This window comes from Aotus nancymaae, unplaced genomic scaffold (genome assembly GCF_030222135.1).
Source record: "Aotus nancymaae isolate 86718 unplaced genomic scaffold, 86718_ANA_hifiasm-v0.15.2.pri h1tg000021l, whole genome shotgun sequence".
In the NCBI taxonomy this organism is placed as follows: domain Eukaryota; kingdom Metazoa; phylum Chordata; class Mammalia; order Primates; family Aotidae; genus Aotus; species Aotus nancymaae.
In genome coordinates, this window is record NW_026988433.1 from 22,828,108 (window position 1) to 22,853,408 (window position 25,301).

General features: G+C 42.7%; 1 protein-coding gene across 4 annotated transcripts in view; it reads right to left on the reverse strand.

The window, feature by feature from the left end:
- ATP2A2 (ATPase sarcoplasmic/endoplasmic reticulum Ca2+ transporting 2) overlaps window positions 1–25,076 on the reverse strand; it is a 68,471-nt gene extending 43,395 nt beyond the window's left edge. For 3 of the 4 annotated variants that reach the window (XR_001110078.2, XM_012469084.2, XM_064379858.1), the window contains exons 1-5: window positions 24,425–25,076; window positions 23,681–23,698; window positions 23,519–23,601; window positions 13,089–13,193; window positions 7,334–7,472 (exon numbers count right to left, since the gene is read on the reverse strand). Coding sequence is in view for 3 of the 4 variants with exons in the window: in XM_012469084.2 (XP_012324507.1) it covers window positions 7,334–7,472; window positions 13,089–13,193; window positions 23,519–23,601; window positions 23,681–23,698; window positions 24,425–24,542 (463 nt within the window). In the remaining variant the exon portion in view is untranslated. The remainder of the gene's footprint in view (window positions 1–7,333; window positions 7,473–13,088; window positions 13,194–23,518; window positions 23,602–23,680; window positions 23,699–24,424) is intronic. The other variant, XM_064379857.1, reaches the window with a different exon arrangement.
- Window positions 25,077–25,301: the final 225 nt, after the last annotated feature.

Here is a 25,301-nt window from a genome sequence, read left to right on the forward strand (position 1 = left end):
AACTCTTGGGCTCAAGTAACCTTCAGGCCTCTGCCTCCTGAGTAGCTGGGACTACAGGTCTGTATCACCTTGCCTGGCTAATTTAAAAGTGTCCTTTTCCCAGGCTGGGCATGGTGGCTCATGCCTACAATCCCAGAACTTTGGGAGGCCAAGGCAGGCGGATCACTTGAAGTCAGGAGTTCAAGACCAGCCTGGCCAATATGGTAAAACCCCGTCTCTACTAAAAATATAAGTATTAGCCGAGTGTGGTGGCAAGCGCCTGTAATCCCAGTTACTTGGGAGGCTGAGGCAGGAGAATCTGCACCCAGGAGGCGGAGGTTTCATGGAGCCGAGATTGTGTCACCGTACTCCAGACTCCTGCCTAGGCAACAGAGCAAAAGTCTGTCTCAAAAAAAAAAAAAAAAAGTGATTTTTCTGCCTCAGCCTCTCGAAGTGCTGGAATCATACAGGTAGGAGCCACCATGCCCGGCCCATATATAATATCTTTGTGACCTTCAATTAGGCAACAGTTTCTTAGATATCATACCAGAAGCACAAGCAACAACAATGTGTAAGTGGACTTTATCAAATTAAAAACTTCTGTGTTACAAAATATGCTGTCAAGAAAGTGAAGAAAAAAAACCTACAAAATGGGAGAAAAAATTTTACTCATCATACCTCATAAGGCAGGATATGTAAAGAATTCTTACACCTCAATATTAAAGACAAATTAAAACGGGCAAAGGATTTAAATAGACATTTCTCCAAAGAAAACATACTGATGGACAACAGCCACATGGAAACAAACCCAACATCATTAGGAAATTAGGGAAATGCACATCAAAACCACAATGAGATACTTACCTCATGGGTAAAATTTTAAACAGACAATGACATGTAATGACAAGGATATGGAAAAACTGGAACCTGTATACATTGTTGGTGGGAATGTAAAACAACATCACCATTTTGAAAAACAGTTCGGTAGCTGCTCAGAATGTTAATGTACAGAATCACTATAGCATTTATTCCATGCTTAGGTATACACCTAACAGAGAGAAAATCTATGTATGTTCACACAAAAATTGGTACAAGCATGTATGTACAAATTATAGCATTATCCTTTTTTTTTTCTAATTCTTCAGAGAAGGAAATAGGTTCTGTGAGACATTATTCATTACTCATAATAGAACAAAACTAGAAACAACCCAAATGTCCATCAACTAATGGATAAACATTATTCAGCAATAATAAGGAATGAAATACCTGCTATATTCATGAACGAAATATAACATGCTATGCTAAGAGAACCAGTCACAAAGGGCCATAGATTGATTTCATTTATATGCTATATCCAGAAAAACAGATAATAAACTGTGGTTGTCAGGAACTGGTGGGAGGAAAACATAGGCAACAACTGCTAATGGGTATAGGTTTTTTTGAGGGTGATGAAAATATTCTGGAATTAGATAATGAGGATCACACAGACCTTGAATATACTAATAGTTTGGCATTCAATAATTGTATTGAAGTTTGGCATTCAATAATTGTATTGGGAGGCTGAGGCAGGTGGCTCCCTTGAGGCCAGGAGTTCAAGACTAGCCTGTCCAACATGGCAAAACCTCGTCTCTACTAAAAATGCAAAAAAATTAGCCAGGCGTGGCCAGGCAGAGTGGCTCACGTCGTCAGGAGATTGAGACCATCCTGGCCAACATGGTAGAACCCTGTCTCTACCAAAAATACAAAAATTAGCTGGGCATGGGGGCGTGTGCCTATAATCCCAGCTACTCAGGAGACTTAGGCAGGAATCACTTGAACCCGGGAGGCAGAGATTGCAGTGAGTCAAGATCATGCCACTGTACCTCAGCCTGGGCAACAAAAGCAAAACTCCATGTCAAAAACAACAACAACAACAACAACTAACAACTGTTGTCATACTACTAGCCAGTGAGCATCTTAAGGACAGAACTGTCATATTGACTGTTGTAACATTATCATAAGTGTTCTATGAATGAAATTTGAAATCAGAAGTTAAGTTCAGCTAATGTATATGCCTTTTAGCAATTACCATACCTTGGGGGAAGAGGTGGGACAAAAAAGTGGTAAATAGCTACCAGAATCGGCACTATCCATGAAGGATTCAGAAACAGGTGAAAGGAAAACGGATTTAAATGTGTACACCGCTTGGTAGTAGTGGTATATTCACCTAAGGGATTTAAACTCAGGGTGTTTTGAATATTAAATTCATTGCCTTTTGAATATTCAAATAAAGGGAATGGTTGCCAGGAGCCAGGGAAGAGGGGAACAAGAAGTTAAGTGTTTAAGGGGTACATTTCAGTTGGGGAAGATAAAGTTCTGGATAGTGACAGTCCCAAAACAATGTGAATGTACTAAATGCCACAAACTGCACACTTAAAAATGGTTAAAATGGCTAATTTTATAATATGTACATTTTACTACAACATAAATAAGGAAAATTCCATTAGACTGAAAATCTTTAGTTACATACACTATAGATCAAACATTATTTGTCCTTCTTTCTTTTTTTTTTTTTTTTGAGACGGAGTTTCGCTCCTGTTACCCAGGCTGGAGTGCAATGGCGTGATCTCGGCTCACCGCAGCCTCAGTCTCCTGGGTTCAAGTAATTCTCCTGCCTCAGCCTCCCGAGTAGCTGGGACTACAGGCGTGCGCCATCATGCCCAGCTAATTTTTGTATTTTTAGTAGAGACAGGGTTTTACCACGTTGACCAGGATGGTCTCGATCTCTTGACCTCATGATCCACCCGCCTCGGCCTCCCAAAGTGCTGGGATTATAGGCGTGAGCCACCGCGCCCGGCCTATTTGTCCTTTCTAAACTATCAAATGCAACAACGAAACTATGCTACAATATGGAGAATGAAATTTCAGTGTGAGAAAGCCAGACAGGTCACGGTAATAACCAAAGCTTCACCACTATGAGATCTGTGCAATGAGTAAATTAATAAACTCTATAAAATTTGCCTAACCTTCCATAAAAAGGTGACTTTGGTGGTACTGAAAGCTGAAAAAGAGGCCTGGATGTCTGCAGCATGAGGGAGCAGCAAAGATGAAATCATGGAAGAAAGCAGGAGCAAGCTACATACAAGTTTATCAGATCAGAGAATTTTGTCTTGTAAGTGCAATGGGGAAGTCCCTTAAGGGTTTGTAGCCGATTAATAAATAACATAATCTTTAAGAAACTCGTGTGGAGAATGGACTGGAGGAAGACAACAAAGGAAGCCAGAGCCTAGCTAGGAGACGATGACAGCTGCGGTGTGAGATGATGGCTGGACTAGTGTGCTGACTGAGGAAACAGAGTTCACGAACTTGGGTGTGTTCTGGAGACAGAATCAATGGTCTTAGAGACAAATCAAAGAATAAGAGAGGGAAACAAATCAAGATGAATTCCAAGTTTCTCACAGTGAACTAGGTTAGAGTGCCTTAGGGAGACGGGAAGGACTGGCAAAAACCAGGATTCAGAGAAAAAGAGAAACCAAAATCACCAACGTTGAAGAGACGTTGGCTTTTGTTTATTTATTCAAAAAGGATGGTGCTTTGCGGTATTAGGATTATGGTTTCCTCTGAAACAGTCTACCATTGCCATCTACTGATGCAAACTAAGGATAAATGCTTTGGGGGTAATTTCTCTAAGTCTTCAAGTAGACTCAACACACTAAACTAGCCCAATAAGGCTGAGTACAGTGGCTCACACCTGTAAATCCCAGAACTTTGGGAGGCCAAGGCAGGAGGATCATTTGAGGCCAGGATTTTGAGACTAGCCTAGGCAACATAGCAAGACCCTGTCTCTATTTTTTAAAAACTTAAATAAAATCAAACAGAATCTCGTACACATATTTAGGTGATGTCATCTACAACTGCACCTACCACATTTATTTGTGGAAAAACAATCTCCCTCCAGTGTTTCCTTCTACAGGTAGTACAGAACCATTACACCCAGTAATGTAAACTAGAAATCTTGCCAGTATCTTTGATTCTATATCCTACCCATACACACTCTCCTATCTATTGCTTTGGGCCAGGCACAGTGGCTGACACCTGTAATTCCAACATTTTAGAAGGCCAAGGCAGAAGGATTGCTTGAGCCCAGAGTTCAACACCAGCCTGGGCAACAAAGCAAAATGCCATCTTTACTTAAAAAAAAAAAAAAAAAAAAAAAGCAAGGCAGGGTGTTACATGCCTGTATCACCAGCTACTCAGGAGGCTGAGGCAGGAGGATCCCTTAAGCCAAGGAGTTCGAGGTTGCAGTGAGCCATGATCACACAACTCCACTTTAGCCTGAACAAGAGAGCAAGACCTTGTCTCTAAGTTTAAAAAAAAAAAAAAAAAAAAAAAAAAACAGAGAAAGAAGAGAGGGAGGGAGAGAGAAAAGAAAAAAAAAAAAAAGAAAGAAATCTGCTGCTTTAGGCTGGGCACGGTGGCTCACACCTGTAATCCCAGCACTTTCAGAGGCCAAGGCAGGCAGATTATCTGAGGTCGGGAGTTTGAGACCAGCCTGACCAACATGGAGAAATCCCGTCTTTACTAAAATTACAAAATTAGCTGGGCATGGTTGTGTATGCCTGTAATCCCACCTACTCAGGAGGCTGAGGCAGGAGAATTGCTTGAACCCAGGAGGCAGACGTTGCAAGGTGAGCCAAGATAGCACCACTGCACTCCAGCCTGGGCAACAAGAGCGAAACTCCATCTCAAAAAAAAAAAAATCTACTGCTTTGTATCTAAGTCAGAGGCTCACTTTTTAAACTACTCATGACCAGAATTCTGTACCCAATGGAGATTCAGAGTTAATATTCTAAGTTGAGATCTGACAAAAACTTTTTTTTAAAAAGTGCCCCCAGATGATTCTGATGTGAACACCTGCTTAAGTGCCACTATTCATAAACTCAAAAATCTTTCCTTCATTATTCTTAATGTTACTGTCCTCATTTTCTCTTGCCTAGACTACTAAAATAGCTTCCCTGTATCTACAGCCTTCCCCATTCTGACCTATTTTCTTCATCACCATCAGAATTCCCTAACTCAAATATCTTTTGCTATTAAAAAAAAATGTGGGCCAGGCGCAGTGGGCTCACACCTGTAATCTCAGCACTTTGGGAGGCTGAGGCAGGAGGACTGCCTGAGCCCAGGGGTTTGAAAGACCAACCTGGGCAACATGGCAAGACCCATTTCTACAAAAAATACAAAAATGAGCCAGGTGCGCAGTGGCTTGTGCCTGTGATCCCAGTTACTCAGGAGGCTGAAGTGGGAAAATCACTTGAGCCCAGGAGGTCGATGCTACAGTGAGCCATTGCACTCCAGCCTGGGTGACAGAGCGTGACCTTGTCCTCCCCTCACCAAAAAAAGTGGTAATTGATAAATTCTGAATAAGATCTTATATACTAATGTATCAATTTCCAAATGCTGATAATCATAATGGGGTTATATAACAGAACATCCTTGATTTTATAAAACAAACATTATTTAGGAGTAAAGGGGCATCATGTCTGCAATATACGCTCCAACAGTTCACACAAAAATGTGTACATATAGACTGACAGAATAATACACCTGTGATAAAATGTTAACATTTGCATCAAAACAAAGTTTTTAAAAATCCAATAGTCAAAACATTTCATTCTGAATTGTACTTTTCTTAACAATATATGTAAGCTGTTAAATCATTTACACACACCATTTACACATAAATACTTTACAGATCTAAATAATCAACTTACTGGCATATATATAATTCTATCCTTTCTTTTCTGGATGAACGACAAAAATTTCTGGCTTACAGAATATGACAAGGCAATTTCCTTTCACAGGTCAAAGTTGTAGAGCATGGGTTAAGGGATGCAGCTCTTTGAATTCTTTTCATTAAAATGAGTAAGACAATAAAGACAAAGCACACCCTTTCTAAGTCAGTATAAAAGCATTACTATGAGATAATTCACAAATAACAACAAAGTAAACAGTATACTTAATTCAGAAGGGTATGAAAATCCAGATAATCTAAATAACAATATGTAATGACTCTCTAAGTCAAACAGCCAAAACAAACAATCCACCTAGACTATCCTGGTTGGTCCCAGGGGTGTTGTGATTTTGGACTGTCAGAAATATGGCTGCTTGGCATGGTGGCTCACGCCTGTAATCCCAGCACTTTGGGAGGACAAGGCAGAATCACTTGGTCTCAGGAGTTTGAGACTAGCCTGAGCAACATAGCAAAACCCCACCTCCACAAAAAAATATAAAAATTAGCTGAGTGTGGTGGCATGTACCTGTGATCCCAGCTATTTAGAGGGCTAGAGTAGGAGGATCATTTGAGCTTGGGAGGTGGAGGTTGCAGTGAGCTGAGATCATGACACTGCACTCCAGCCTGGGCAAGAGAGTGAGATTCCCATATCAAAAAAAAAAAAAGAAAGAAAGAAAGAAAAAGAAAATACATACAGCACTAATCTAGAGCAGGGAGGATACTGACTGACCCTTTGGAGGTCTGTGGAGAGTTCTGGACTCACAGTGGATTCACCGACTCTTTGAAGCTGATCTCTGGAATTCAGGCAGAAACCCCTGGCTCAGTGTAACACAGAAGTATTTTTTTTTTTTTTGAGACAGAGTCTCACTCTATTGCCAGGCTGGAGTGCAGTGGCGAAATCCTGGCTCACTGCAACTTACATTTTCCAGTTTCAAGCAATTCTCCTGTCTCAGCCTCCCGAGTAGCTGGGACTACAGGTGCACACCATCACGCCCAGCTATTTTTTTTATATTTTTAGTAGAGATGGGGTTTCACCATGTTGGTCAGGATGGTCTCGATTTCTTGGCCTCCTGATCTGCCCGCCTCAGCCTCCCAAAGTGCTGGGATTATAGGAGCGAGCCTCTGCGCCCGGCCACACAGAAGTATTTTTAAGCATAGCTTTTAGAGTCATAAAATTTCCCTTGACCATAGATTCAATTAGATAGTTGTAGGTATGACTTAACATTTGTGCCAAGAACCAAAATAGAAAAAACTGTGCCATCACTAGCCAGTATTCTAACAAACTGCTCACTACAATTAATTGTCAAATCAATACTAAGTTTTACCTCTCTAGCACTAGTGTTCTATAATGTATTTAAACAAGCAGAATTCAAAATACCTTGTTTAACCTTATCAACGACAGGAAGAGAACTGCCAAAACACTTCAAAATAATTCTAGAAAATGCAGGATTTGTATGAATGGTACTAAAATGTGTTAACTGCTACATGAAAACAATTATTTTAAATATAATTATGAGCCTTGAGAAAAGGACTACATTCAGAAATACAATCTAGAATGAAAGAAAAATGACAAACTCAACTCACCAGCAATTTCTACGATATCACCAGGAACTATGTCTTTAGCTTTAATCCGCTGTACACTCTTCCTGTCCTGTCGATACACTTTGCCCATTTCAGGCTCATATTCCTTAAGGGCTTCAATGGCATTTTCAGCATTTCGTTCCTATATAAAAGAAAACAGAAGAGTAGTAAAGACCTTTCTGCCACTGCAATTATTTCTAACCCAAGGAATAAAATGTTCGAGTTAAAAAAAAAAAAAAGTTCGAGTTAAAATCTTAAAAAAAAAAAACAAAAAAGGCCAGGCACAGTGGCTCACGAGGTCAGGAATTTGACACCAGCCTGACCAAAATGGTGAAACTGCATCTCTACTAAAAATGCAAAAATTAGCCCGGTGCAGTAGCAAGCACCTATAATCCCAGCTACCTGGGAGGCTGAGGCAGGAGAACAGCTTGGGAGGCGGAGGTTGTAGTGAGCTGAGATTGCACCATTGCACTCTAGCCTGGGCGACAGACCGAGACTCCATCTCAAAAACAAACAAACAAAAACAGAGAGAAGTCCACTAGTAACATTTGTATTAAACACTTCATATCTTAAGGCAATAGACACCTTACCTTATAAGGGTACTTGTGATTTTATATTAAAAATGAAAAGTAAGCACCCTCAATTAAGGTAAGGTGATAAAACAATGAGGAAAAGCAATTATAGACTCTGCAGACCCTAAGACTGCAAAATACAGCCTTCACCTCTGGCCAAATCCCCCTACCATTTAAAATCAGTTCTGTCTCATGAGAGGCAGTACAGTTTAATAGTCTGGGCTAAGCTGCCCAGGTTCAATATAGGCTCTTAACAGCTATGTGACTGTAAAAAGGTTACATAACATACAAGTTTACCGTCTCTAAAATGACAACACTAACAGTTCCTACCTCAAGGCTTGTGAGGATAAGAAGTCATATGTAACATGCTTAGATTGTTTTTGGGCACAGAGTAAATGCTATGAGTGATTAATATGTCTCACAACTCCTAAGAATTATCCCTCCAGTGGTAAAGACCAATGAATGGCTGGATTTTCATCATAGCACTGCCAGTCGCAAGCTATGTATTTCTCATGACATCATATATGAACTGTCAACCATTAGTCACAGCAATTTTCTTCCAGATTTCAAAATGGAAGATGTACAACCAAACCAGTCTAAAGAGAATTAAATGACACAAAGCTGAAAGCTGGTAACATGTGTGCCTCACTTTTGATGTATATACCCCTGAAAAAGTATAAAAAACCTTAAATTTGAGAAATACATGATAAAGTTATTTTCAAACTCGTATCAGATATTCTTACTTTTCAAGATCATGTTGGGTGGAACTTAACTGTAATGCTCAAGGTTAAACAAATATACCATGAGCACTGTATTTTGCATTCACTTAAATTATCAGCTGAGCACAGTAGCTCATGCCTGTAGTCCCAGCACTTTTGAAAGGCCAAGGTAAGAGGATCGCTTGAGTCCAAGACTTCCAGACCACTATAGGTGCACGGCACCTATAGTCCCAGCTGCTCAGGAGGCTGAGGTGGGAGGATGACTAAGCCCGAGAGGCAGATGTTGCAGTGACTTCTGATTGTGACACTGTACTCCAGCCAGGGCAACAGAGTGAAGCCGTCTTGGTGGGGAAAAGAAAAGATAAATTATCTCTGACCCTGAGGACAAAGATGACAATTAAAAGCACTCAAAAGGCCAGGTGCAGTTGCTCATGCCTGTAGTCCCAGAACTTTGGGAGGTGGAGGTAGGCGGATCATGAAGTCAGGAGTTCAAGACCAACCTGGCCAACATGGTGAAATCCCGTCTCTACTAAAAATACAAAAATTAGCTGGGCATGGTGGTGTGCGCCTGTAATCCCAGCTACTCGGGAGGCTGAGGCAGGAGAATTGCTTAACTGGGACCTGGGAGGCGGAGGGTGCAGTGAGCCAAGATCATCCCACTGCACTCCAGCCTGGGCTACAGATTGAGACTCTGTCTCAATAAAAAAAATTATCAAATAATAAAATGACTGAAAATATATTCCCCTGTCCCCCCTATATTCATACTACCAAATGTAATATTTAATGTAGGGAGTGGGGAAAGGAACTGAATACTCATAAATTTACATAGTATACACCAAAAAATGTCAACAAGAAAATACAAATATACCTAACTTACTGGAACAAAAATATAAATTACAAAACTTCTAAGGTTTCCTCTATTTCTAAAAGTTTACAACCTCCATACCCTTCCAGTTACATCTCCTACTCAAATGCAAAGTGGCTTATCGTTCCTCAAACACATTTGGTACCTTTTGGCTCCTGCCACTTCCTCTCTGGAAAAATCTCCCACAGCCTCCTTCACTCACAAAACTCCGTTTCTGAAGAGTTACCAATTGCTTGTCACCGCCTCTAATCCCAGCACTTTGGGAGGCTGAGGTGGGCGGATCTCTTGAGGTTGGGAGTTTGAGAGACCAGCCTGGCCAACACAGTGAAACCCTGTCTCTACTAAAAATACAAAAAATTAACTGGGGTGTGGTGGTGCACACCTATAATCCCAGCTACTTGGGAGACTGAGGCGGGAGAATCGCTTGAGTTCAGAGGTGGAGGTTGCAGTGAGCAGAGATCGCGCACTGCACTCCAGCCTAGATGACAGAGCAAGACTCAAAAAACAAAACAAAACAAAACAAAACAAAACCTGGACACGGTGGCTCACACCTGTACTACCAACACTTTGGGAGGCTGAGGCAGGTGGATCATTAGGTCAGGAGTTGGAGACCAGCCAAGTGAAATCCCGTCTCTACTAAAAATACAAAAATTAGCTGGGCATGGTGGTGTGCGCCTGTAATCCCAGCTACTCGGGAGGAAGAGGCAGAATTGCTTGAACCCACGAGGCAGAGGTTGCAGTGAGCCAAGATTGCGCCACTGCACTCCAGCCTGTGTGACAGAGCAAGACTCTGTCTTAAATTAAAAACAAAAAACAAGCCATCCTGGATGACGCTGGTCAGAAATAATATGCCCCCGATACTACCTTATAATGTCATTATAATTTTCCTTACTTTCAGAAGGCCAGAACCCTCTATTGATGCTCATATCATTTAGTATACTAAAGACTTAACAATGTTCTTTTTGGGGCCGGGTGCGGTGGCTCATGCCTGTAATCCCAGCACTTTGGGAGGCCGAGGCAGGTGGATCACAAGGTCAAGAGATCGAGACCATCCTGGTCAACATGGTGAAACCTCATCTCTACTAAAAATACAAAAAATTAGCTGGGTATGGTGGCGCGTGCCTGTAATCCCAGCTACTCAGGAGGCTGAGGCAGGAGAATTGCCTGAACCCAGGAGGCAGAGGTTGCGGTGAGCCGAGATCGCGCCATTGCACTCCAGCCTGGGTAACAAGAGCGAAACTCCGTCTTGGGGGGGAAAAAAAAAGAATGTTCTTTTTTTTAAAATTCAGACAAATCATTTCTTTTTTTTCTGAGACAAAGTCTAGCTCTGTTGCCCAAGCTGGAGTGCAGTGGCATGATCTTGGCTCAGTGCAACCTCGGCCTCCTGGGTTCAAGTTATTCGCCTGCCTCAGTCTCCCAAGTGGCTGGGAGTGCATGTTACCACACCTGGCTAATTTTCTGTATTTTTAGTAGAGACAGGGTTTCACCATGTTGGCCATGCTGGTCTCAAACTCCTGACCTGAAGTGATCCACCCTGCCTCGGCCTCCCAAAGTGCTGGGATCACAGGCATGAACCATGGCACTCAGCCTAAATACAACCGTTTTTAGAAAAACACGAGAAGAAGAATATAGCACAATTACAAATTTCTAAGTAGGCCATTTTTCTCATAACATTTACTGATAAAGATTAGAAGTTTACAATTTCAGCAGGACTAAGTATGTTTATAAGATGTGTCAGGCCAGATGCAGTGGCTCACACCTGTAATCCTAGCACTGTGGGAGGCCGAGGTGGATGAATTACCTGAGGTTGGGGTTTGAGACCAGCCTGACCAACATGGTGAAACTCTGTCTCTACTAAAAATACAAAAAGTTAGCTGAGCATGGTGGTGCTCACCAGTAATCCCAGCTACTCGGGAGGCTGAGACAGGAGAATCGCTTGAACTCAGAAGGAGGGGGTTGCGGTGAGCCAAGGTTGCACCATTGCACTTCAATCTGGCCAACAAGAGCAAAACTCTGTCTCCTAAAAAAAAGGCTGGGTGCAGTGGCCCATGCCTGTACCCCTAGCACTCTGGGATGCTGAGGCGGGTGGATCATGAGGTCAGGAACTCAAGACCAGCCTGACCAAGATGGTGAGACCCCATCTTTACTAAAAATACAAAAATTATCCAGGCATAGAAGCAGGTGCCTATAATCCCAGCTACTTGGGAGGCTGAGGCAGGAGAATCACTTGAACCCAGGTGGCAGAGGTTGCAATGAGCCGAGATTGTGCCACTGCATACCAGCCTGGTTAACAGAGATGAAAAAACAAAAAAACAAAATTTTAAAAAGATGTGTCTACTTCAGTCTAAATGCCTCAAAGATCAATACTTAACATGAATTTTAAGTCTCAGAGTCTATAATATGCACTGAAGGGGAAACAAATTTTATAGCTAAACCTACCAAAAAGTCTAAGGAGAACAAAAATGACATGAAGCTTTTATAAAGTATGTCACAGGAAGCAACTAAGAGACATAAAGACAGATGCTGTCTGTCTTTAAGCAGCTGTCCTTAAGCAGCTGCTCTCACATTCTCATTTCCTTAAGCAGCTTCTCTCATCCATTTTAACTTCTTCCTATAATAAAGGATGAATACTTTTTTTTTTTTGAGACAGGGTGTTGCTCTGTTGCCCGGATTGGAGTGCAGTGGTATGATCATGGCTCACTGCAGCCTTGATGTCCTGGGCTCAAGCAACCCTCGCGCCAAAGCCTCCTGAGTAGCTGAGACTACAGACCCGTGCCACCACGCTTGGTGAAGAATTAGCAATCTTAACTGCAAAGTTTATATGTATAAGCTCAAAAAACTGCAATTAATTAAATTAATGGGCCACACATTGTGGCTCACGCCTGTAATCCCAGCACTTTGGGAGGTGAGGAGGACGGATCACTTGAGGTCAGGAGCTTAAGACCAGCCTGGCCAACATGGTGAAACACTTTCTCTACCAAAAAAATACAAAAATGAGCTGGGTGTGGTGGTGCATACCTGTAGTCCCAGCTACTTGGGAGGCTGAGGCACGAGAACCACCTGAACCTGGGAGGCAGAGGTTGCAGTGAGCCGAGATCGTGCCACTGCACTCCAGCCTGGGCAACAGAGTGAGACCATGTCAAAAAAAACAATGGAGGCCGGGCGCGGTGGCTCAAGCCTGTAATCCCAGCACTTTGGGAGGCCGAGGCGGGTGGATCACGAGGTCAAGAGATCGAGACCATCCTGGTCAACATGGTGAAACCCCGTCTCTACTAATACAAAAAACTAGCTGGGCATGGTGGCGCGTGCCTGTAATCCCAGCTACTCAGGAGGCTGAGGCAGGAGAATTGCCTGAACCCAGGAGGCGGAGGTTGCAGTGAGCCGAGATCGCGCCATTGCACTCCAGCATGGGTAACGAGCGAAACTCCGTCTCAAAAAAAAAAAAAAAAAAAAACAATGGAATAAAGGGAAAATATATATAAACTTCCCACAGACATATTTTTACTCAACTCATCAGGAAAAACAGATAACAGAAAGATTAATACAGCCCTAGTCAATTAAATAACTTACTGAAATTTTGCACTACAGGAATTTTTGCTTACCTGCCACACACCCACAATTGCATTGGCTACTAATATGAGTAAAATTACAAAAGGTTCTACAAAGGCTGTAATTGTTTCTTCACCTTCTTCAAACCAAGCCAAAACCTAGAAAAGAAATGGCACATGTTAGAATGTATATTGTTTTAGGTTTTATGTCGCTTTTTAAAAAAGTGGCTAGCACTGGCTGGGCGAGGTGGCTCCTGCCTGTAATCCCAGCACTTGAGAGGCTGAAGCAGGCAGATGACTTGAGGTCAGGAGTTCCAGACCAGCGTGCCCAACATGGTGAAACCCTATCTCTACTAAAAATACAAAAAATAAGTTGGGTGTGATTACAGGCCTGGGATTACAGGTGCCTGTAATCCCAGCTATTTGGGAAGCTGAGGCAGAAGAATCACTTAAACCTAAGGAGGCCGAGGTTGCAGTCAGCTGAGGTCACGCCATTGCATTCCAGCCTGGGCAACAAAAGCAAAACTCTAACTCAAAAAAACAAAAAAAGTGGCTGGCACTAAAAGAATTATGATAGACAAAATCTATTTTCTTTCTCCAGAAACAAATAGTGGCAAAATACAATTATATAAACCACCAGCTATGTCTCATTTGTAAGAATTATTAGAAGTCAAAACTGTACTTCAGCTGGGCAAGGTGGCTCACACCTGTAATCCCAGCACTTTGGGAGACTGAGGTGGGCAGATTACCTGAAGTCAGGAGTTCCAGACCAGCCCCGGCAACATGGGAAAACCCCATCTCTACTAAAAATACAAAAAAATTAGCCAGGCATGGTGACATGCCTGTAATCCCAGCTACTTGGGAGGCTGAGGCAAGAGAATCACTTGAACATAGGAGGCAGAGGTTGCAATGAGCCAAGATCATGCCACCACACTCCAGCCTGGGTGACAGAGTGGGACTCGGTCTCAAAAAAAAAAAAAAAAAAGAAAGAAAGAAAAGAAAAGCTGGGCATGGTGGATCACGCCTGTAAGCCTAGCACTTAGAGGTCAGGAGTTTGAGACCAGCCTGGCCAACATGGTAAAACCATCTCTACTAGAAACACAAAAAATTAGCCAGGTGCAGTCCCAGCTACTTGGGAGGCTGAGGCAGGAGAATTGCTTGATCCTGGAATGCTAAGGCTGCAGTGAGCTGAGATTGCACTACTACACTCCAGCCTGGGCGACAGAGCAAGACTCAGTCTCAAAAAAACAAAAAAAACAAAAAAAACAAAAAAAAACAAAAAAAACTATACTTCTTACACCTTACCTTTTGATGTAATAATTCCATTTTAGAATCCAAATAAAATCTGGGGAGGGAGAATAAATTCCATTCATTTTATATGTGTCTATTTAGAAAAAAATAAATCTTCAATTCTTAGAATTATTTTATTTTATTTTATTTTATTTATTTTTTGAGATGGGAGTTTTGCTCTGTTGCCCAGGCTGGAGTGCAATGGCGTGATCTCGGCTCACCGCAACCTCCACCTCCAGGGTTTAAGTGATTCTCCTGCCTTAGCCTCCCTAGTAGCTGGGATTATAGGTGCCCGCCACTACATCTAGCACATTTTTTTGTATTTTTAGTAGAGACGGGGTTTCACCATGTTTGCCAGGCTGGTCTTGAACTCCTGACCTCAGGTGATCCACCCGCCTCAGCCTCCCAAAGTGTTGGGATTACAGCTGTGAGCCACCGCGCCTGGCTCGGAATAATTTCATTAAAGTAAAAGGTGATCATCTAACAGCCATGTTCATTTGGTTAATATGCATATCAAATAATATCCATGTGACATAAATTCACAGTATAAACAACTTGATCATTGACTCAAATTTTAGAGTATATATAAATTATTAATTCTAGGCTGGGAATGGTGGCTCAGGCCTGTAATCCCTGCACTTTGGGAGGCCAAGGCAGGAGTAACGCTTCATGCCAGGAGCTTGAGACCAGTCTGGGCAACACAGTGAGACCCTTATCTCTATAAAAGGAACAAAAAAACCAGTTAATTTCCCATTTCTTTTCAATGGTACTACTGAAGGCTGTTTCAGAACCCTAAAGCTGTTGGGAAATCCAAAGTGTATTTTGAAGGTTATCTTCCATATAGTGTCTATACAGCAACACAGCACTTCAGAGATAACATGAGTCCAAAAATATAACTGGATACAGAACACTGTTCCCCAAAAAAGGAGCACAGGATTAAAACTTTTAGCTCATACAACTATAACTTTGTTAAGATTAAAAACTACTGATTTCCAAAAAAAAAACAAAAACAAAAAACTACAAATTAAGAGTCACATTGCACTTCTCAATCTAACAATTATAAACATGGTAAAAAAACAGAACCCACCACAATGAATATATACTAATAAATATGGCAAACAGTGATCTATATGGTTAAAAATTTAAAAACCTATTTTTGTGGAAACTTACCAATCCAGAAACAGTGTTAACCAGATCTAATGATTCAGTCTTGGAGGCTGAATTTTTTCAGCCTAGGCTGAGGCGGTTGGATCATGAGGTCAGGAGTTCGAGACCAGCCTGACCAACGTGGTGAAACCCTGTCTCTACTTAGAAATACAAAAATTAGCTGGGTGTAGTGGCGCACACGTATAATCCCACCTACTTGGGAGGCTGAGGCAGGAGAATCGCTTGAACCTGGGAGGTCAAGGGTGCAGTGAGCTGAGATTGCGCCACTGCACTCCAGCCTGGCAACGGAGCAAGATTTCATGGGGGTGGGGGCGAACCTGCTTAAAATTAAAATGTTTGCATATTTCACAATAAAATCTTCTTTAAAAGATCTACTTAGTGGCTAAGCACGGTGTCTCACATCTGTAATCCCAGCACTTCGGGAGGCCAAGGCAGGTGAATCATGAGGTCAGGAGACTGAGACCAGCCTGGCCAACATGGTGAAACCCCATCTCTACTAAAAATACAAAAATAAGCTGGGCATGGTGGCACATGCCTACAGTCCCAGCTACTCAGGAAGCTGAGGCAGAAGAATCACCTGAACTGGGAGGTGGAGGTTGCAGTGAGCCAAGATCATGCCACTGCACTCCAGCCCGGGCGAAAGAACGAGACTCCGTCTCAAAAAAAAAAAAAAAAAAAAAAAAGATCTACTTGGTAAACCATGAAAGCACTCTTCCAAATGATTTACGGCAATAATGAATCCAAACGACTACATCTGTATTTAGTGGAATATTATACAGTGAGCTTTTACACAAATCACACAAATAGCAAACAACCACGAAGACTGAGGCAATGACCAATACGAATACTGCAAGAAGGTAACCATGAATAAGAAATATCAGTTTGAGCAGTACAAAGAAAACAAAAACAGGAGGCACCAGGACCACCAGGTCCTGACAGATGCCAATCACCACCAGATGCCAATCACCTAGCGGTGAGCTAGGGCAAACAGAAAACCAGAATGAATATGACAAATGTTACTGTAAGCTTTCAACAGGGCATTCTAGTGTCAAGGCCAGGAGTAATGCCAGAATGAAAACTTCTCCAGGAAGTTGTAAATTGTGATAAATGCTGGATCACAGCTGCTCTGATACTAGACTTTCAAATATTGGCCAAGGAGAGCATATCAGAAATAAGAAACTTTAATTAGCTCTTGGGGGAGAAAAATTGCTCAACTTGAAGAGAAACTATGACCTTTCCAAAAGGTCAGTGAGGCATTAGCAACTGTAAGATAAGCTTCACACCTTGTTAAAGTGGGTAAGAATTTTCCTCTTGGCAGTAATGCCTGGGGAACAAACTTAAAGCAACATCCCTTGACAGCTAGAGCAAAGGGAAAGACAATGGCAAGCAGCTGTGGGACTATCAGAGCAAACCTCTACTTTAAAATACTACAGCCCAAAATGAAGAACAACAATATCAGATCATGTCGGGCAGTCCTTCACAGTTCTGTTCTATTGATAAGAAAACCTCCTGCCTTGTATAAGGAGAAAGAAGACTGCTGACAAAAGAATCCAGGAGATGGGGAGGCAGATGGGGTAAGAGAAAGGGGAGGAAAACTGGATGAGTGACACTGATGAAATGCAAGATGACTTACTGCAATTATATTACTGTAGTAATGTGAGTTCATAATTAATGGTTTATCAGAAGTTATACAAAGTATATTTATACAAGAAACTGGGAAAACGTTTCTAACAATCTTGACAATAGGTCGAATATAAAGAATGATCTGTTTCAGGCCGGACGTGGTGGTTCACTCCTGTAATCTCAGCACTTTGGGAGACTGAAGTAGGCAGATCACCTGAGGTCAGAGTTCAAGACCAGTCTGACCAACATGGCGAAACTCTGTCTGTACTACAATACAAAAAAATTAGCTGGGTATGGTGGCGGACACCTATAATCCCAGCCACCTGGGAAGCTGAGGCAGGAGAATCGCTTGAACCCGGGAGGCAGAGGGTATAGTGAGCCAAGATCGTGCCACTTGCACTCCAGCCTGGGTATCAAGAGCGAAACTCCGTCTCAAAAAAAAAAAAAAAGAAAAGAAAAAAAAAAAAGAATAAGAATTATCTGTTTCAGCTGGGTGAGGTGGCTCAAGCCTATAATCCCAACACTTTGGGAAAATCTCTTGAGGCCAGGAATTAGAGACCAGCCTGAGTAACATAGCGAGACCCTATCTGTATATAAAAAAAATTTCTTTTAATTAGTTGGGCACGGCAGGGCATACCTGTATAGTCTGACTACTCGGGAAGATTGCTTGAAACCAGGAGGTTGAGGTTATAGTGAGCTATGATCATGCCACTACTACATGCCAGCCTAGGTGACAGACTGAGACTCTGTCTAGAAGAAAAAAAAAAAGGCCAAGTGTGGTGGCTCACACCTATACAGCTATTTGGGAGGCTCAGGTGGGAGAATCAGGCTTTAGCCCAGGTGTCTGAGGCTGCAGTGAGCTATGATCACACCACTGCATTCCCCCCTGGGAGATAGCAGACCCTATCTTCAGGAAAATATAAAATTTTAAACAATGTGTAAAAAGGATTATCTGGGTTGGGTACGGTGGCTCATGCCTGTAATCCCAGCACTTTAAGAAGTCAAGGCAGAAAAGAAAAAAATAAAAAGAAAAAAAAAGAAGCCGCCAAGGCAGGCAGATCACCTAAGGCCAGGAGTCGCAGACCAGCCTGGTGAACATGGCAAAACCCCATCTTTACTAAAAATACAAAGATTAGCCAAGCGTGGAGACACACACCAGCAATCCCAGCTACTCAGGAGGCTGAGGCACAAGAATCACTTGAAGCTGGGAGGCAAAGGTTGTAGTGAGCTGAGATCACATCACTGCACTTGGGCGACAGAGCAGGAGTCAGTTTCAAAACAAAAAAAGAGCAAGAAGGTAACGAACTTAATGAACAGCAGGGAAGAAAAGTGGAAGAAAAGACCACTGCCCCATAGTTCTAGACATAAACAGTGTTTCTTCTTCCCTTTGCTTTGCCCTATGTACACAGTAATACCTGTCTTCTGGGACTTACATTATCAAACAAGTTCAATGCTTCAAATATGCCAATATTATTGAAGGTAACCACTTGCTAATGAACACTCACCTACATTAAACTGCTTAAAATAGAGCAGAATAGGGTATCTTCCAATTTTTATCCACAAGATTAATCTCTGTACAGCACTGAAATGCTATACAACACTGTACTGCATTACACTTCTGATAAGTATAATAAAGCAAGCAAATCTGTTGTTGTTGTTGTTTTTGAGACAGAGTCTCACTTTGTCACTCAGGCTGGAGTGCAGTGAGTGGCACAATCTCGGTTTACTGCAACCTCCACCTCCCAGGTTCAAGTGATTCTCCTGCCTCAGCCTCCCAAGTAGCTGGGACTACAGGCACCCACCACCACGCCCGGCTAATTTTTGTATTTTTAGTAGAGGCAGGGTTTACCATGTTGGCCAGGCTGGTCTTGAACTCTTGGCCTCAAATGATCCACCCACCTCGGCCTCCCAAAGGGCTGGGATTACATGTGTGAACCACTGTGTCTGGCCAAATAAAGCAAATTTTAATCCAAGGTAAAAAGCAAGTCCTGCTGTAAACTGGGAGACAGTCATGATGTTGAGACTCAATAAAAGAAAAACAAAGTACTTAAAAAGATCACAAGCACATTTTGCTCCTTGTACTATCAGAAACTCACACTGTGTCTTTGGGCCCTCAAACAATTGCTCAATAAATGAAGAAACTTACACCTAGATTTTTTTTTTAAAGAGGAAATGGAAATTAAACACTTTTCCAGAATGATACAAAGCATTACCAATAAATGTTACAATAATTTTGGGGGAGGAAACAATTCTTTCAACGATTAGTAAAATGGAAAAAAAAGAGCATGAATTAGAACTCATTCTCTTCTGATCCAGATATAAATCTATGTAAAAACATTCAATTTTTTCAGGTGTGAGAAAACAATCTTCTTTTTAAAAAGTACTCTACGCCAGGCCCGGTGGCTCATGCCTGTAATCCCAGCACTTTGGGAGGCCGAGGCGGGTGGATCATCAGGTCAAGAGATTGAGACCATCCTGGTCAATGGTTTCACCTGGAGACAGGTGAAACTCTGTCTCCACTAAAAATATAAAAAAAAAATTAACTGGGTGTGGTGGCATGCGCCTGTAGTCCCAGCTACTCAAGAGGCTGAGGCAGGCGAATTCCTTGAACCCGAGAGGTGGAGGCTGCAGTGAGCCAAGATGGCACCACTGCACTCCAGCCTGGCGCCTGGTGATGAAGAGAGACTCTGTCTCAAAAAAAAAAAAAGTACTCTATTAAATTTACCTTTCGTACCACTATTTTAAGAAAAGCTCTGAACCAATCAGCAATTTGCCTTTATTGCATTTTTTAAATCAAAAATTAAAATAGTTACAGAAGAAAATTAAAATGACAAATGCAATATCAAATACTTTGTTTCTCTTCTGAGAGATCACAGTAAAAAGATCTCATATATTTTCAGAAAATTCTACTGAAACAAACTCACCCAAATATTTGTGACATCAAAAGCACTAACTCAGGCCGGGCATGGTGGCTCATGCCTGTAATCTCAGCACTTCTGAAGGCCAAGGCGGCAGATCACCTGAGGTTAGAAGTTTGAGACCAGCCTGGCCAACATGACAAAACCCTGTCTCTACTAAAAGTACAAAAATTAGCTGGGCATGATGGCAGGCACCTGTAATCCCAGCTACTCAGGAGGCTAAGGCAGGAGAATCACTTGAACCCAGGAGGTGGAGGTTGCAGTGGGCCGAGATTGTAGCACTGCACTCCAGCCTGGGCGACCAGAGCGAGACTCCATCTACAGAGGGAAAAAAAAAAAAGGCACACTAACTCTAAGGAATAAGGAATGTTTTTCAAGGGGGTCTAGTAAGAAGAGAGACACATGCAAATGGTCAAATGTAACCAAAAGGTTGAGAACTGCCATAGTCTGGAAAGTTTTACTAGCATTTTAAGGTCAATCTAAGTGGCTGACATGGGAAACAAGGGTGGAAGGAAGGCAGAGAAACCTATGCAAATTATTTCCATACTAATTATGACTTTATGATTTAAACAGATGGGAATGAGACCAACATGGCCCTAATGCCCACCTCCTTCAGGTCTTTTTCTCAAAGGTCACCTTCCTCGAGGACTTTCCTGATCACCCAATTTGAAAACTATACCCCCTTTCACATACTCTTTTATCTGAGTCCCCTTGCTTTATTTTTCTCAACAGTATTATTCTCCAGGTAGGGGTCTTTGTCTGTTTTGTTCACTACTGTATCCCCAGTATCTGTGACAGGTACTCAATAAATATCTTAACGAAGCAGTGAAAGAGAGGAAGGGCAGGCATTCCAGTTATGCAACCATATGATGTGTCTGTCACACTTACAGCAAAGTTGGTAACCCAGAAGAGAATAGAAAGATAAAGTGATTGATAGAGGGGGGTCTTGAATGTCAAATTAAACAATTTCTAATGTTCATGTGCACTGCAAGATGAAGCTTGCTTCTTTCAATCCAAGTGATCTTTTCAAAAAAAAAACACTTTGGCCGATACTACAAATTAAACTCGATCCCTACAGGTCACAAGCGTAAAACATTAATGCAGCTTCTTATTCTATCCACAGCAAAATATTAACTATAATTAAGTTTACTACTTACATATTTGAAATAAATCACTAATATTCTTTTTAATTTGAGCATGACTTAATGATGCATGATGTATAAAAGAATTGCCTAGTCACTTCTCCAAAAAAAGCAGAATATTCTACCATGTTTTTTCTGTTAAGTCAACAGGAATAAACTGACTAACACACAAAAAAGAATCAGCGCTCTTTCTTTTAAAAGATAAAGACAGGAGGAATGACATGGAGTGACAGTACCAACACCACATGAAGAAAATCAACACAACAGGTCTTACAACTGCAATTCCTTGATCAAACAAACCAAAGCAAATTAATTCTTTAGAAGTACTCCCTAAACACTTTTCTCTTACTATTTACCAACTCATAAAATAAAAATGTAACATAGTTCATTTCCTCAGTAATAACTCCACGTAGTTACCAAAAAGGAACTCAAATTTCAACTCCAAAATATAGCTCTATAATGCTCCCAAAAGCCAAGGTCCTACCGTATAAAAAAAATTAAAGCATTTATTTAAAAACCTGTTTGAAATGCCTACAAGCTATAAGCCTCGAATTACTTCAAAGTTAACAAAAACAAAACTCACACACATTATTAATTTAAAATGCTAATATAAAGTCACTCAAACTGGCTACTCAAAAAAGAGACCCTATACAACCCCAGTAGTTAACACCAGTGCCATGGTTTCCCACAATGCTTCAACTTGTAACGCACAGAATTCAGTAAAAATGTATTTTACTTCTGGCTTATATACATCAGCTAATTAACTTCTAAGAAGTTCCCAATGACCTTATCAGACCCCAGTATTTAACTGCCAACGCTAAGACTATTTCAGAATTATGTACCCAGTTAAATACAAATCTTACACTACTTCAAAATATGTCATTTATTTTGCCCCATGACAATGTATTGACAAACTATAGTTAATCAGACAGCTCTACTCATTTCCCTTAATCGGTAAAACTGCATCCATTTTCTGGGGAAAAATTTTTTAATCCATCAAGGAAAAACAGATTATGTCAGAGATACATCGTCAGTGATCGACTCAATGCTGAATGGTTGCTATGTAAGTGCCCATTTTAATCAATGAAAACCACAAAAAAGGTTCTTGGGGACTGAATTCTTAATGGCTACACACCACTTGGCTAACATGGCATAATAAAGTTTCATGGCAGGATTTATGTAAAAATTATTTCAAAAATTTATTTCCTGCCACCACTATCTACTTAAAAGACTGGGTATAAAATTTATCTTTCCCTCATTGGAACTAAATAAACGCCCACTGCTTTATTTCATTCTCAAAATAGCTCCCTATGGTATGGTTGTTATAAAGACTGAGGCTGACCCCTGGGACATGCATATATATATGTACAAAAATGAAACCGTGAAGTTTTGTCCATTTTGTCTTAACTAGAAAGAAGTATTGCACTGGGCGAATTTCACTTCTCATCATGGTGTTTGTAAGATTACTGTAATTTAATAATAAAAGGCATCTCATGCTGTTAGGATTAGGAACATCTGTGTCCTATTCATGATCATTTTTAGGAAAACTACCAGTCTACAGCCCAAGAAAAAAAAATGCAACAAAAAATTAATACCGAACATTAAAAAAAAGTTAATAACCTAGAAATATACTTGACAACCCAACACCTTTTTCCTGCTGTAGTTCTTCGCATTTCACTAGTTTCTTAGCAACTATATAGAACTCAAGTGGGTAAGCACACACAAGAAAAAACACCATGCTGGTTTTTTTTCCTTTAAGATCTAGAACCAACTATACTAAACCTTGTTCTCTCAACCTAAGAATCACTTAAGACAGGGGTCCAATTTAGATAAATATACCACCCTAAAGGTCAGTGACCAAATTTGGTCAACAATGGTGCCATCACAGCCGTCATCGTCAGGAACAACTGTCACCTTGCCATTACCAGGAAGGGAAAGCAACTGGAATATTCCTTCTGTAAGTTCTATTTACAGACTACAAAGAGTCCAACATCATCTTAGTATGATCTTACAACACGATAACAATGGAAGAACCCCAAACGGAAAAGGCTTCCCAATGAAGAACTTCTTGATACTAAAAGCTGATAAACCACAAGAATTTATAAGACCATGCCACACTCTGGGGCAATTCCTAACTGCACTGTAAATGTCAAGTATTTATTATCTGAATACCAATGGCTTCAAGTATTGTAATTTTAAAATACCCAGATTGTTTTTAAACATGGAGACACAGATTGTATCTCCTAATATGTTTTCACTCAATGAACATCATTTGTTTTCTGATTTATCTATGGAATACTTTCAGCTTTTTGGGGGAAATAAAATATACATTTTTTATACTTACAAAAGATATACATGCTGCCAGTAATAAAATCCTAACTAGCAAGTCTTCAAACTGCTCAATCACAAGTTCCAGCAAGGTTTTTCCTGTTAGAAAAAACACATGTGTTGTAATTGTCATCTTACCATCAGCACACCAACAGAGAAAAAAAAATGTTAAGATTACCTTCTTCAGCCGGTAACTCTGCAGAATGTAGAAATTCGCCAGGCAATGTGTCAAGAGGGAGGTTAAAAAAAGAGAGAGACATTTTAGTACTCAGTCTTTCTAAAAAGAACTGCTGTAATTCTAAGCATCAATATTTTAAAAAATATAGACCTAGCTATAGGAATAACCGACTTTTTTTTTTTTTTTTTTTTTTTTTTTTTGCAGAAAGCATACAATAAAAGTATCTCAAGGAAGCAGGCATTCCTTGTAATCAATGGCCTGAGGTCTACCCCGAAACGTGAAATCACTTAGGGCTCCTGAACCGGAGTGGTTTCAGCGATGTCATCACTTCTGCCAGATGTGTAACTTTGAGTAAGACAAGAACGGTCAGAGGCTTTCCCAACGACCTCGACGCCTCATAAATCGGCAGGGGACGAGAAAACGTCTCGCCGGGCTCAACCCAGCTGCAAGAGCCTCGTTCCTCCCTCCACCCGGCCAGGATGCTGCTGGAGAGAAGCCGCCGAGCCAAACGCGCCGAGAAGGTCAAGGGCCCGAGACGCGAGGAGGTCGAGGGGAGGGGAGGCGAGGCGAGGCCCGCAGCCCCTCTCCCCGCCGCGGGGCAGGCGCGCGGGCCCGACCCTCCGTCCGCAGCCGTCGGCGGGCGCGGAGCCGAAGCCCACGAGGTGGAGCCCGGTCAGCCATCTTCCCTGGCTCTCCAGCCCGCGCCGGGCCCCTGCAGCCGAGCGCCGGGCACCGGACACCTACCGTTGGAGCCCCATCTCTCCTTGAGCTTCTTGACTTGCTCCAGGCTCAGCCCCGTGCTCTCGTTGACACCGAAGTGGCCCAGCACCTCCTCCACTGTCTTTGTGTGAGCGTTCTCCATGGCTTCGGGGGCCCGGCCGGCCTCGCCTCCCGTCCCCGCGGCCTCCTCGCCTCCGCCTCGCACTCGGGCCGCGGGCTCGTGTCACCCCGGGAGCCCAGGCGCGGACGGGCGCTCCCCTCCTCCTCCTGCGGCCGCTTCCGCCTCGCCGGGCGCTGAATCACCTCGCGCCCCCTCCCCCAGAACCGCCCCTCGCGCGACCCGGGGCTCCGCCGCGGGTGGGGGGCTCCTGACCCTCCCTCCTCTCGCCAGAAGGGAGGGCCTCCCTCGCCTTCAGCCGCCTGCCCGGACCGCAGGCCGCGGCCTCGAGCCCCCTCCCCGCTCTCTAAAGGCGTTCAGAGGCCCCGCCCGGGCCGGAGGAGTGGGCGCCCGGCCGACCCTTGAGGGCAGAACGCGGCGAAGGAGGCGAGCAGGCGGGCGGTGCGCGGCAAGATCGCCCGGGTCTCTCAGCCCCGCACACCCGACAGCGGCGGAGGAAACTGCGGCGGAGAAGAAGGAGGTGGCGTCGGGGACGGCTCCGTGGCGGCTGCTCTAATAGCATTTATCGGCCGCTGCCTCCCCTCTCGCCGCCGCCGCGGCATGTGGACGCCGCTCATTGGCCGAGAGAGCCCAGCGCGGCGCGGGCGGCGCGGCCCCGCCCCCTTCCCCCGGCTCCCTCCTCCCGCGCGCCTAGCGCCCACGCCGCCGCGCAGGCCCCGCCCCCTCCTGCGCGCCGCCTCTAGGAACCCGGATCGAGGCCGCGCCCGCCGCGGCCCCGGGGCT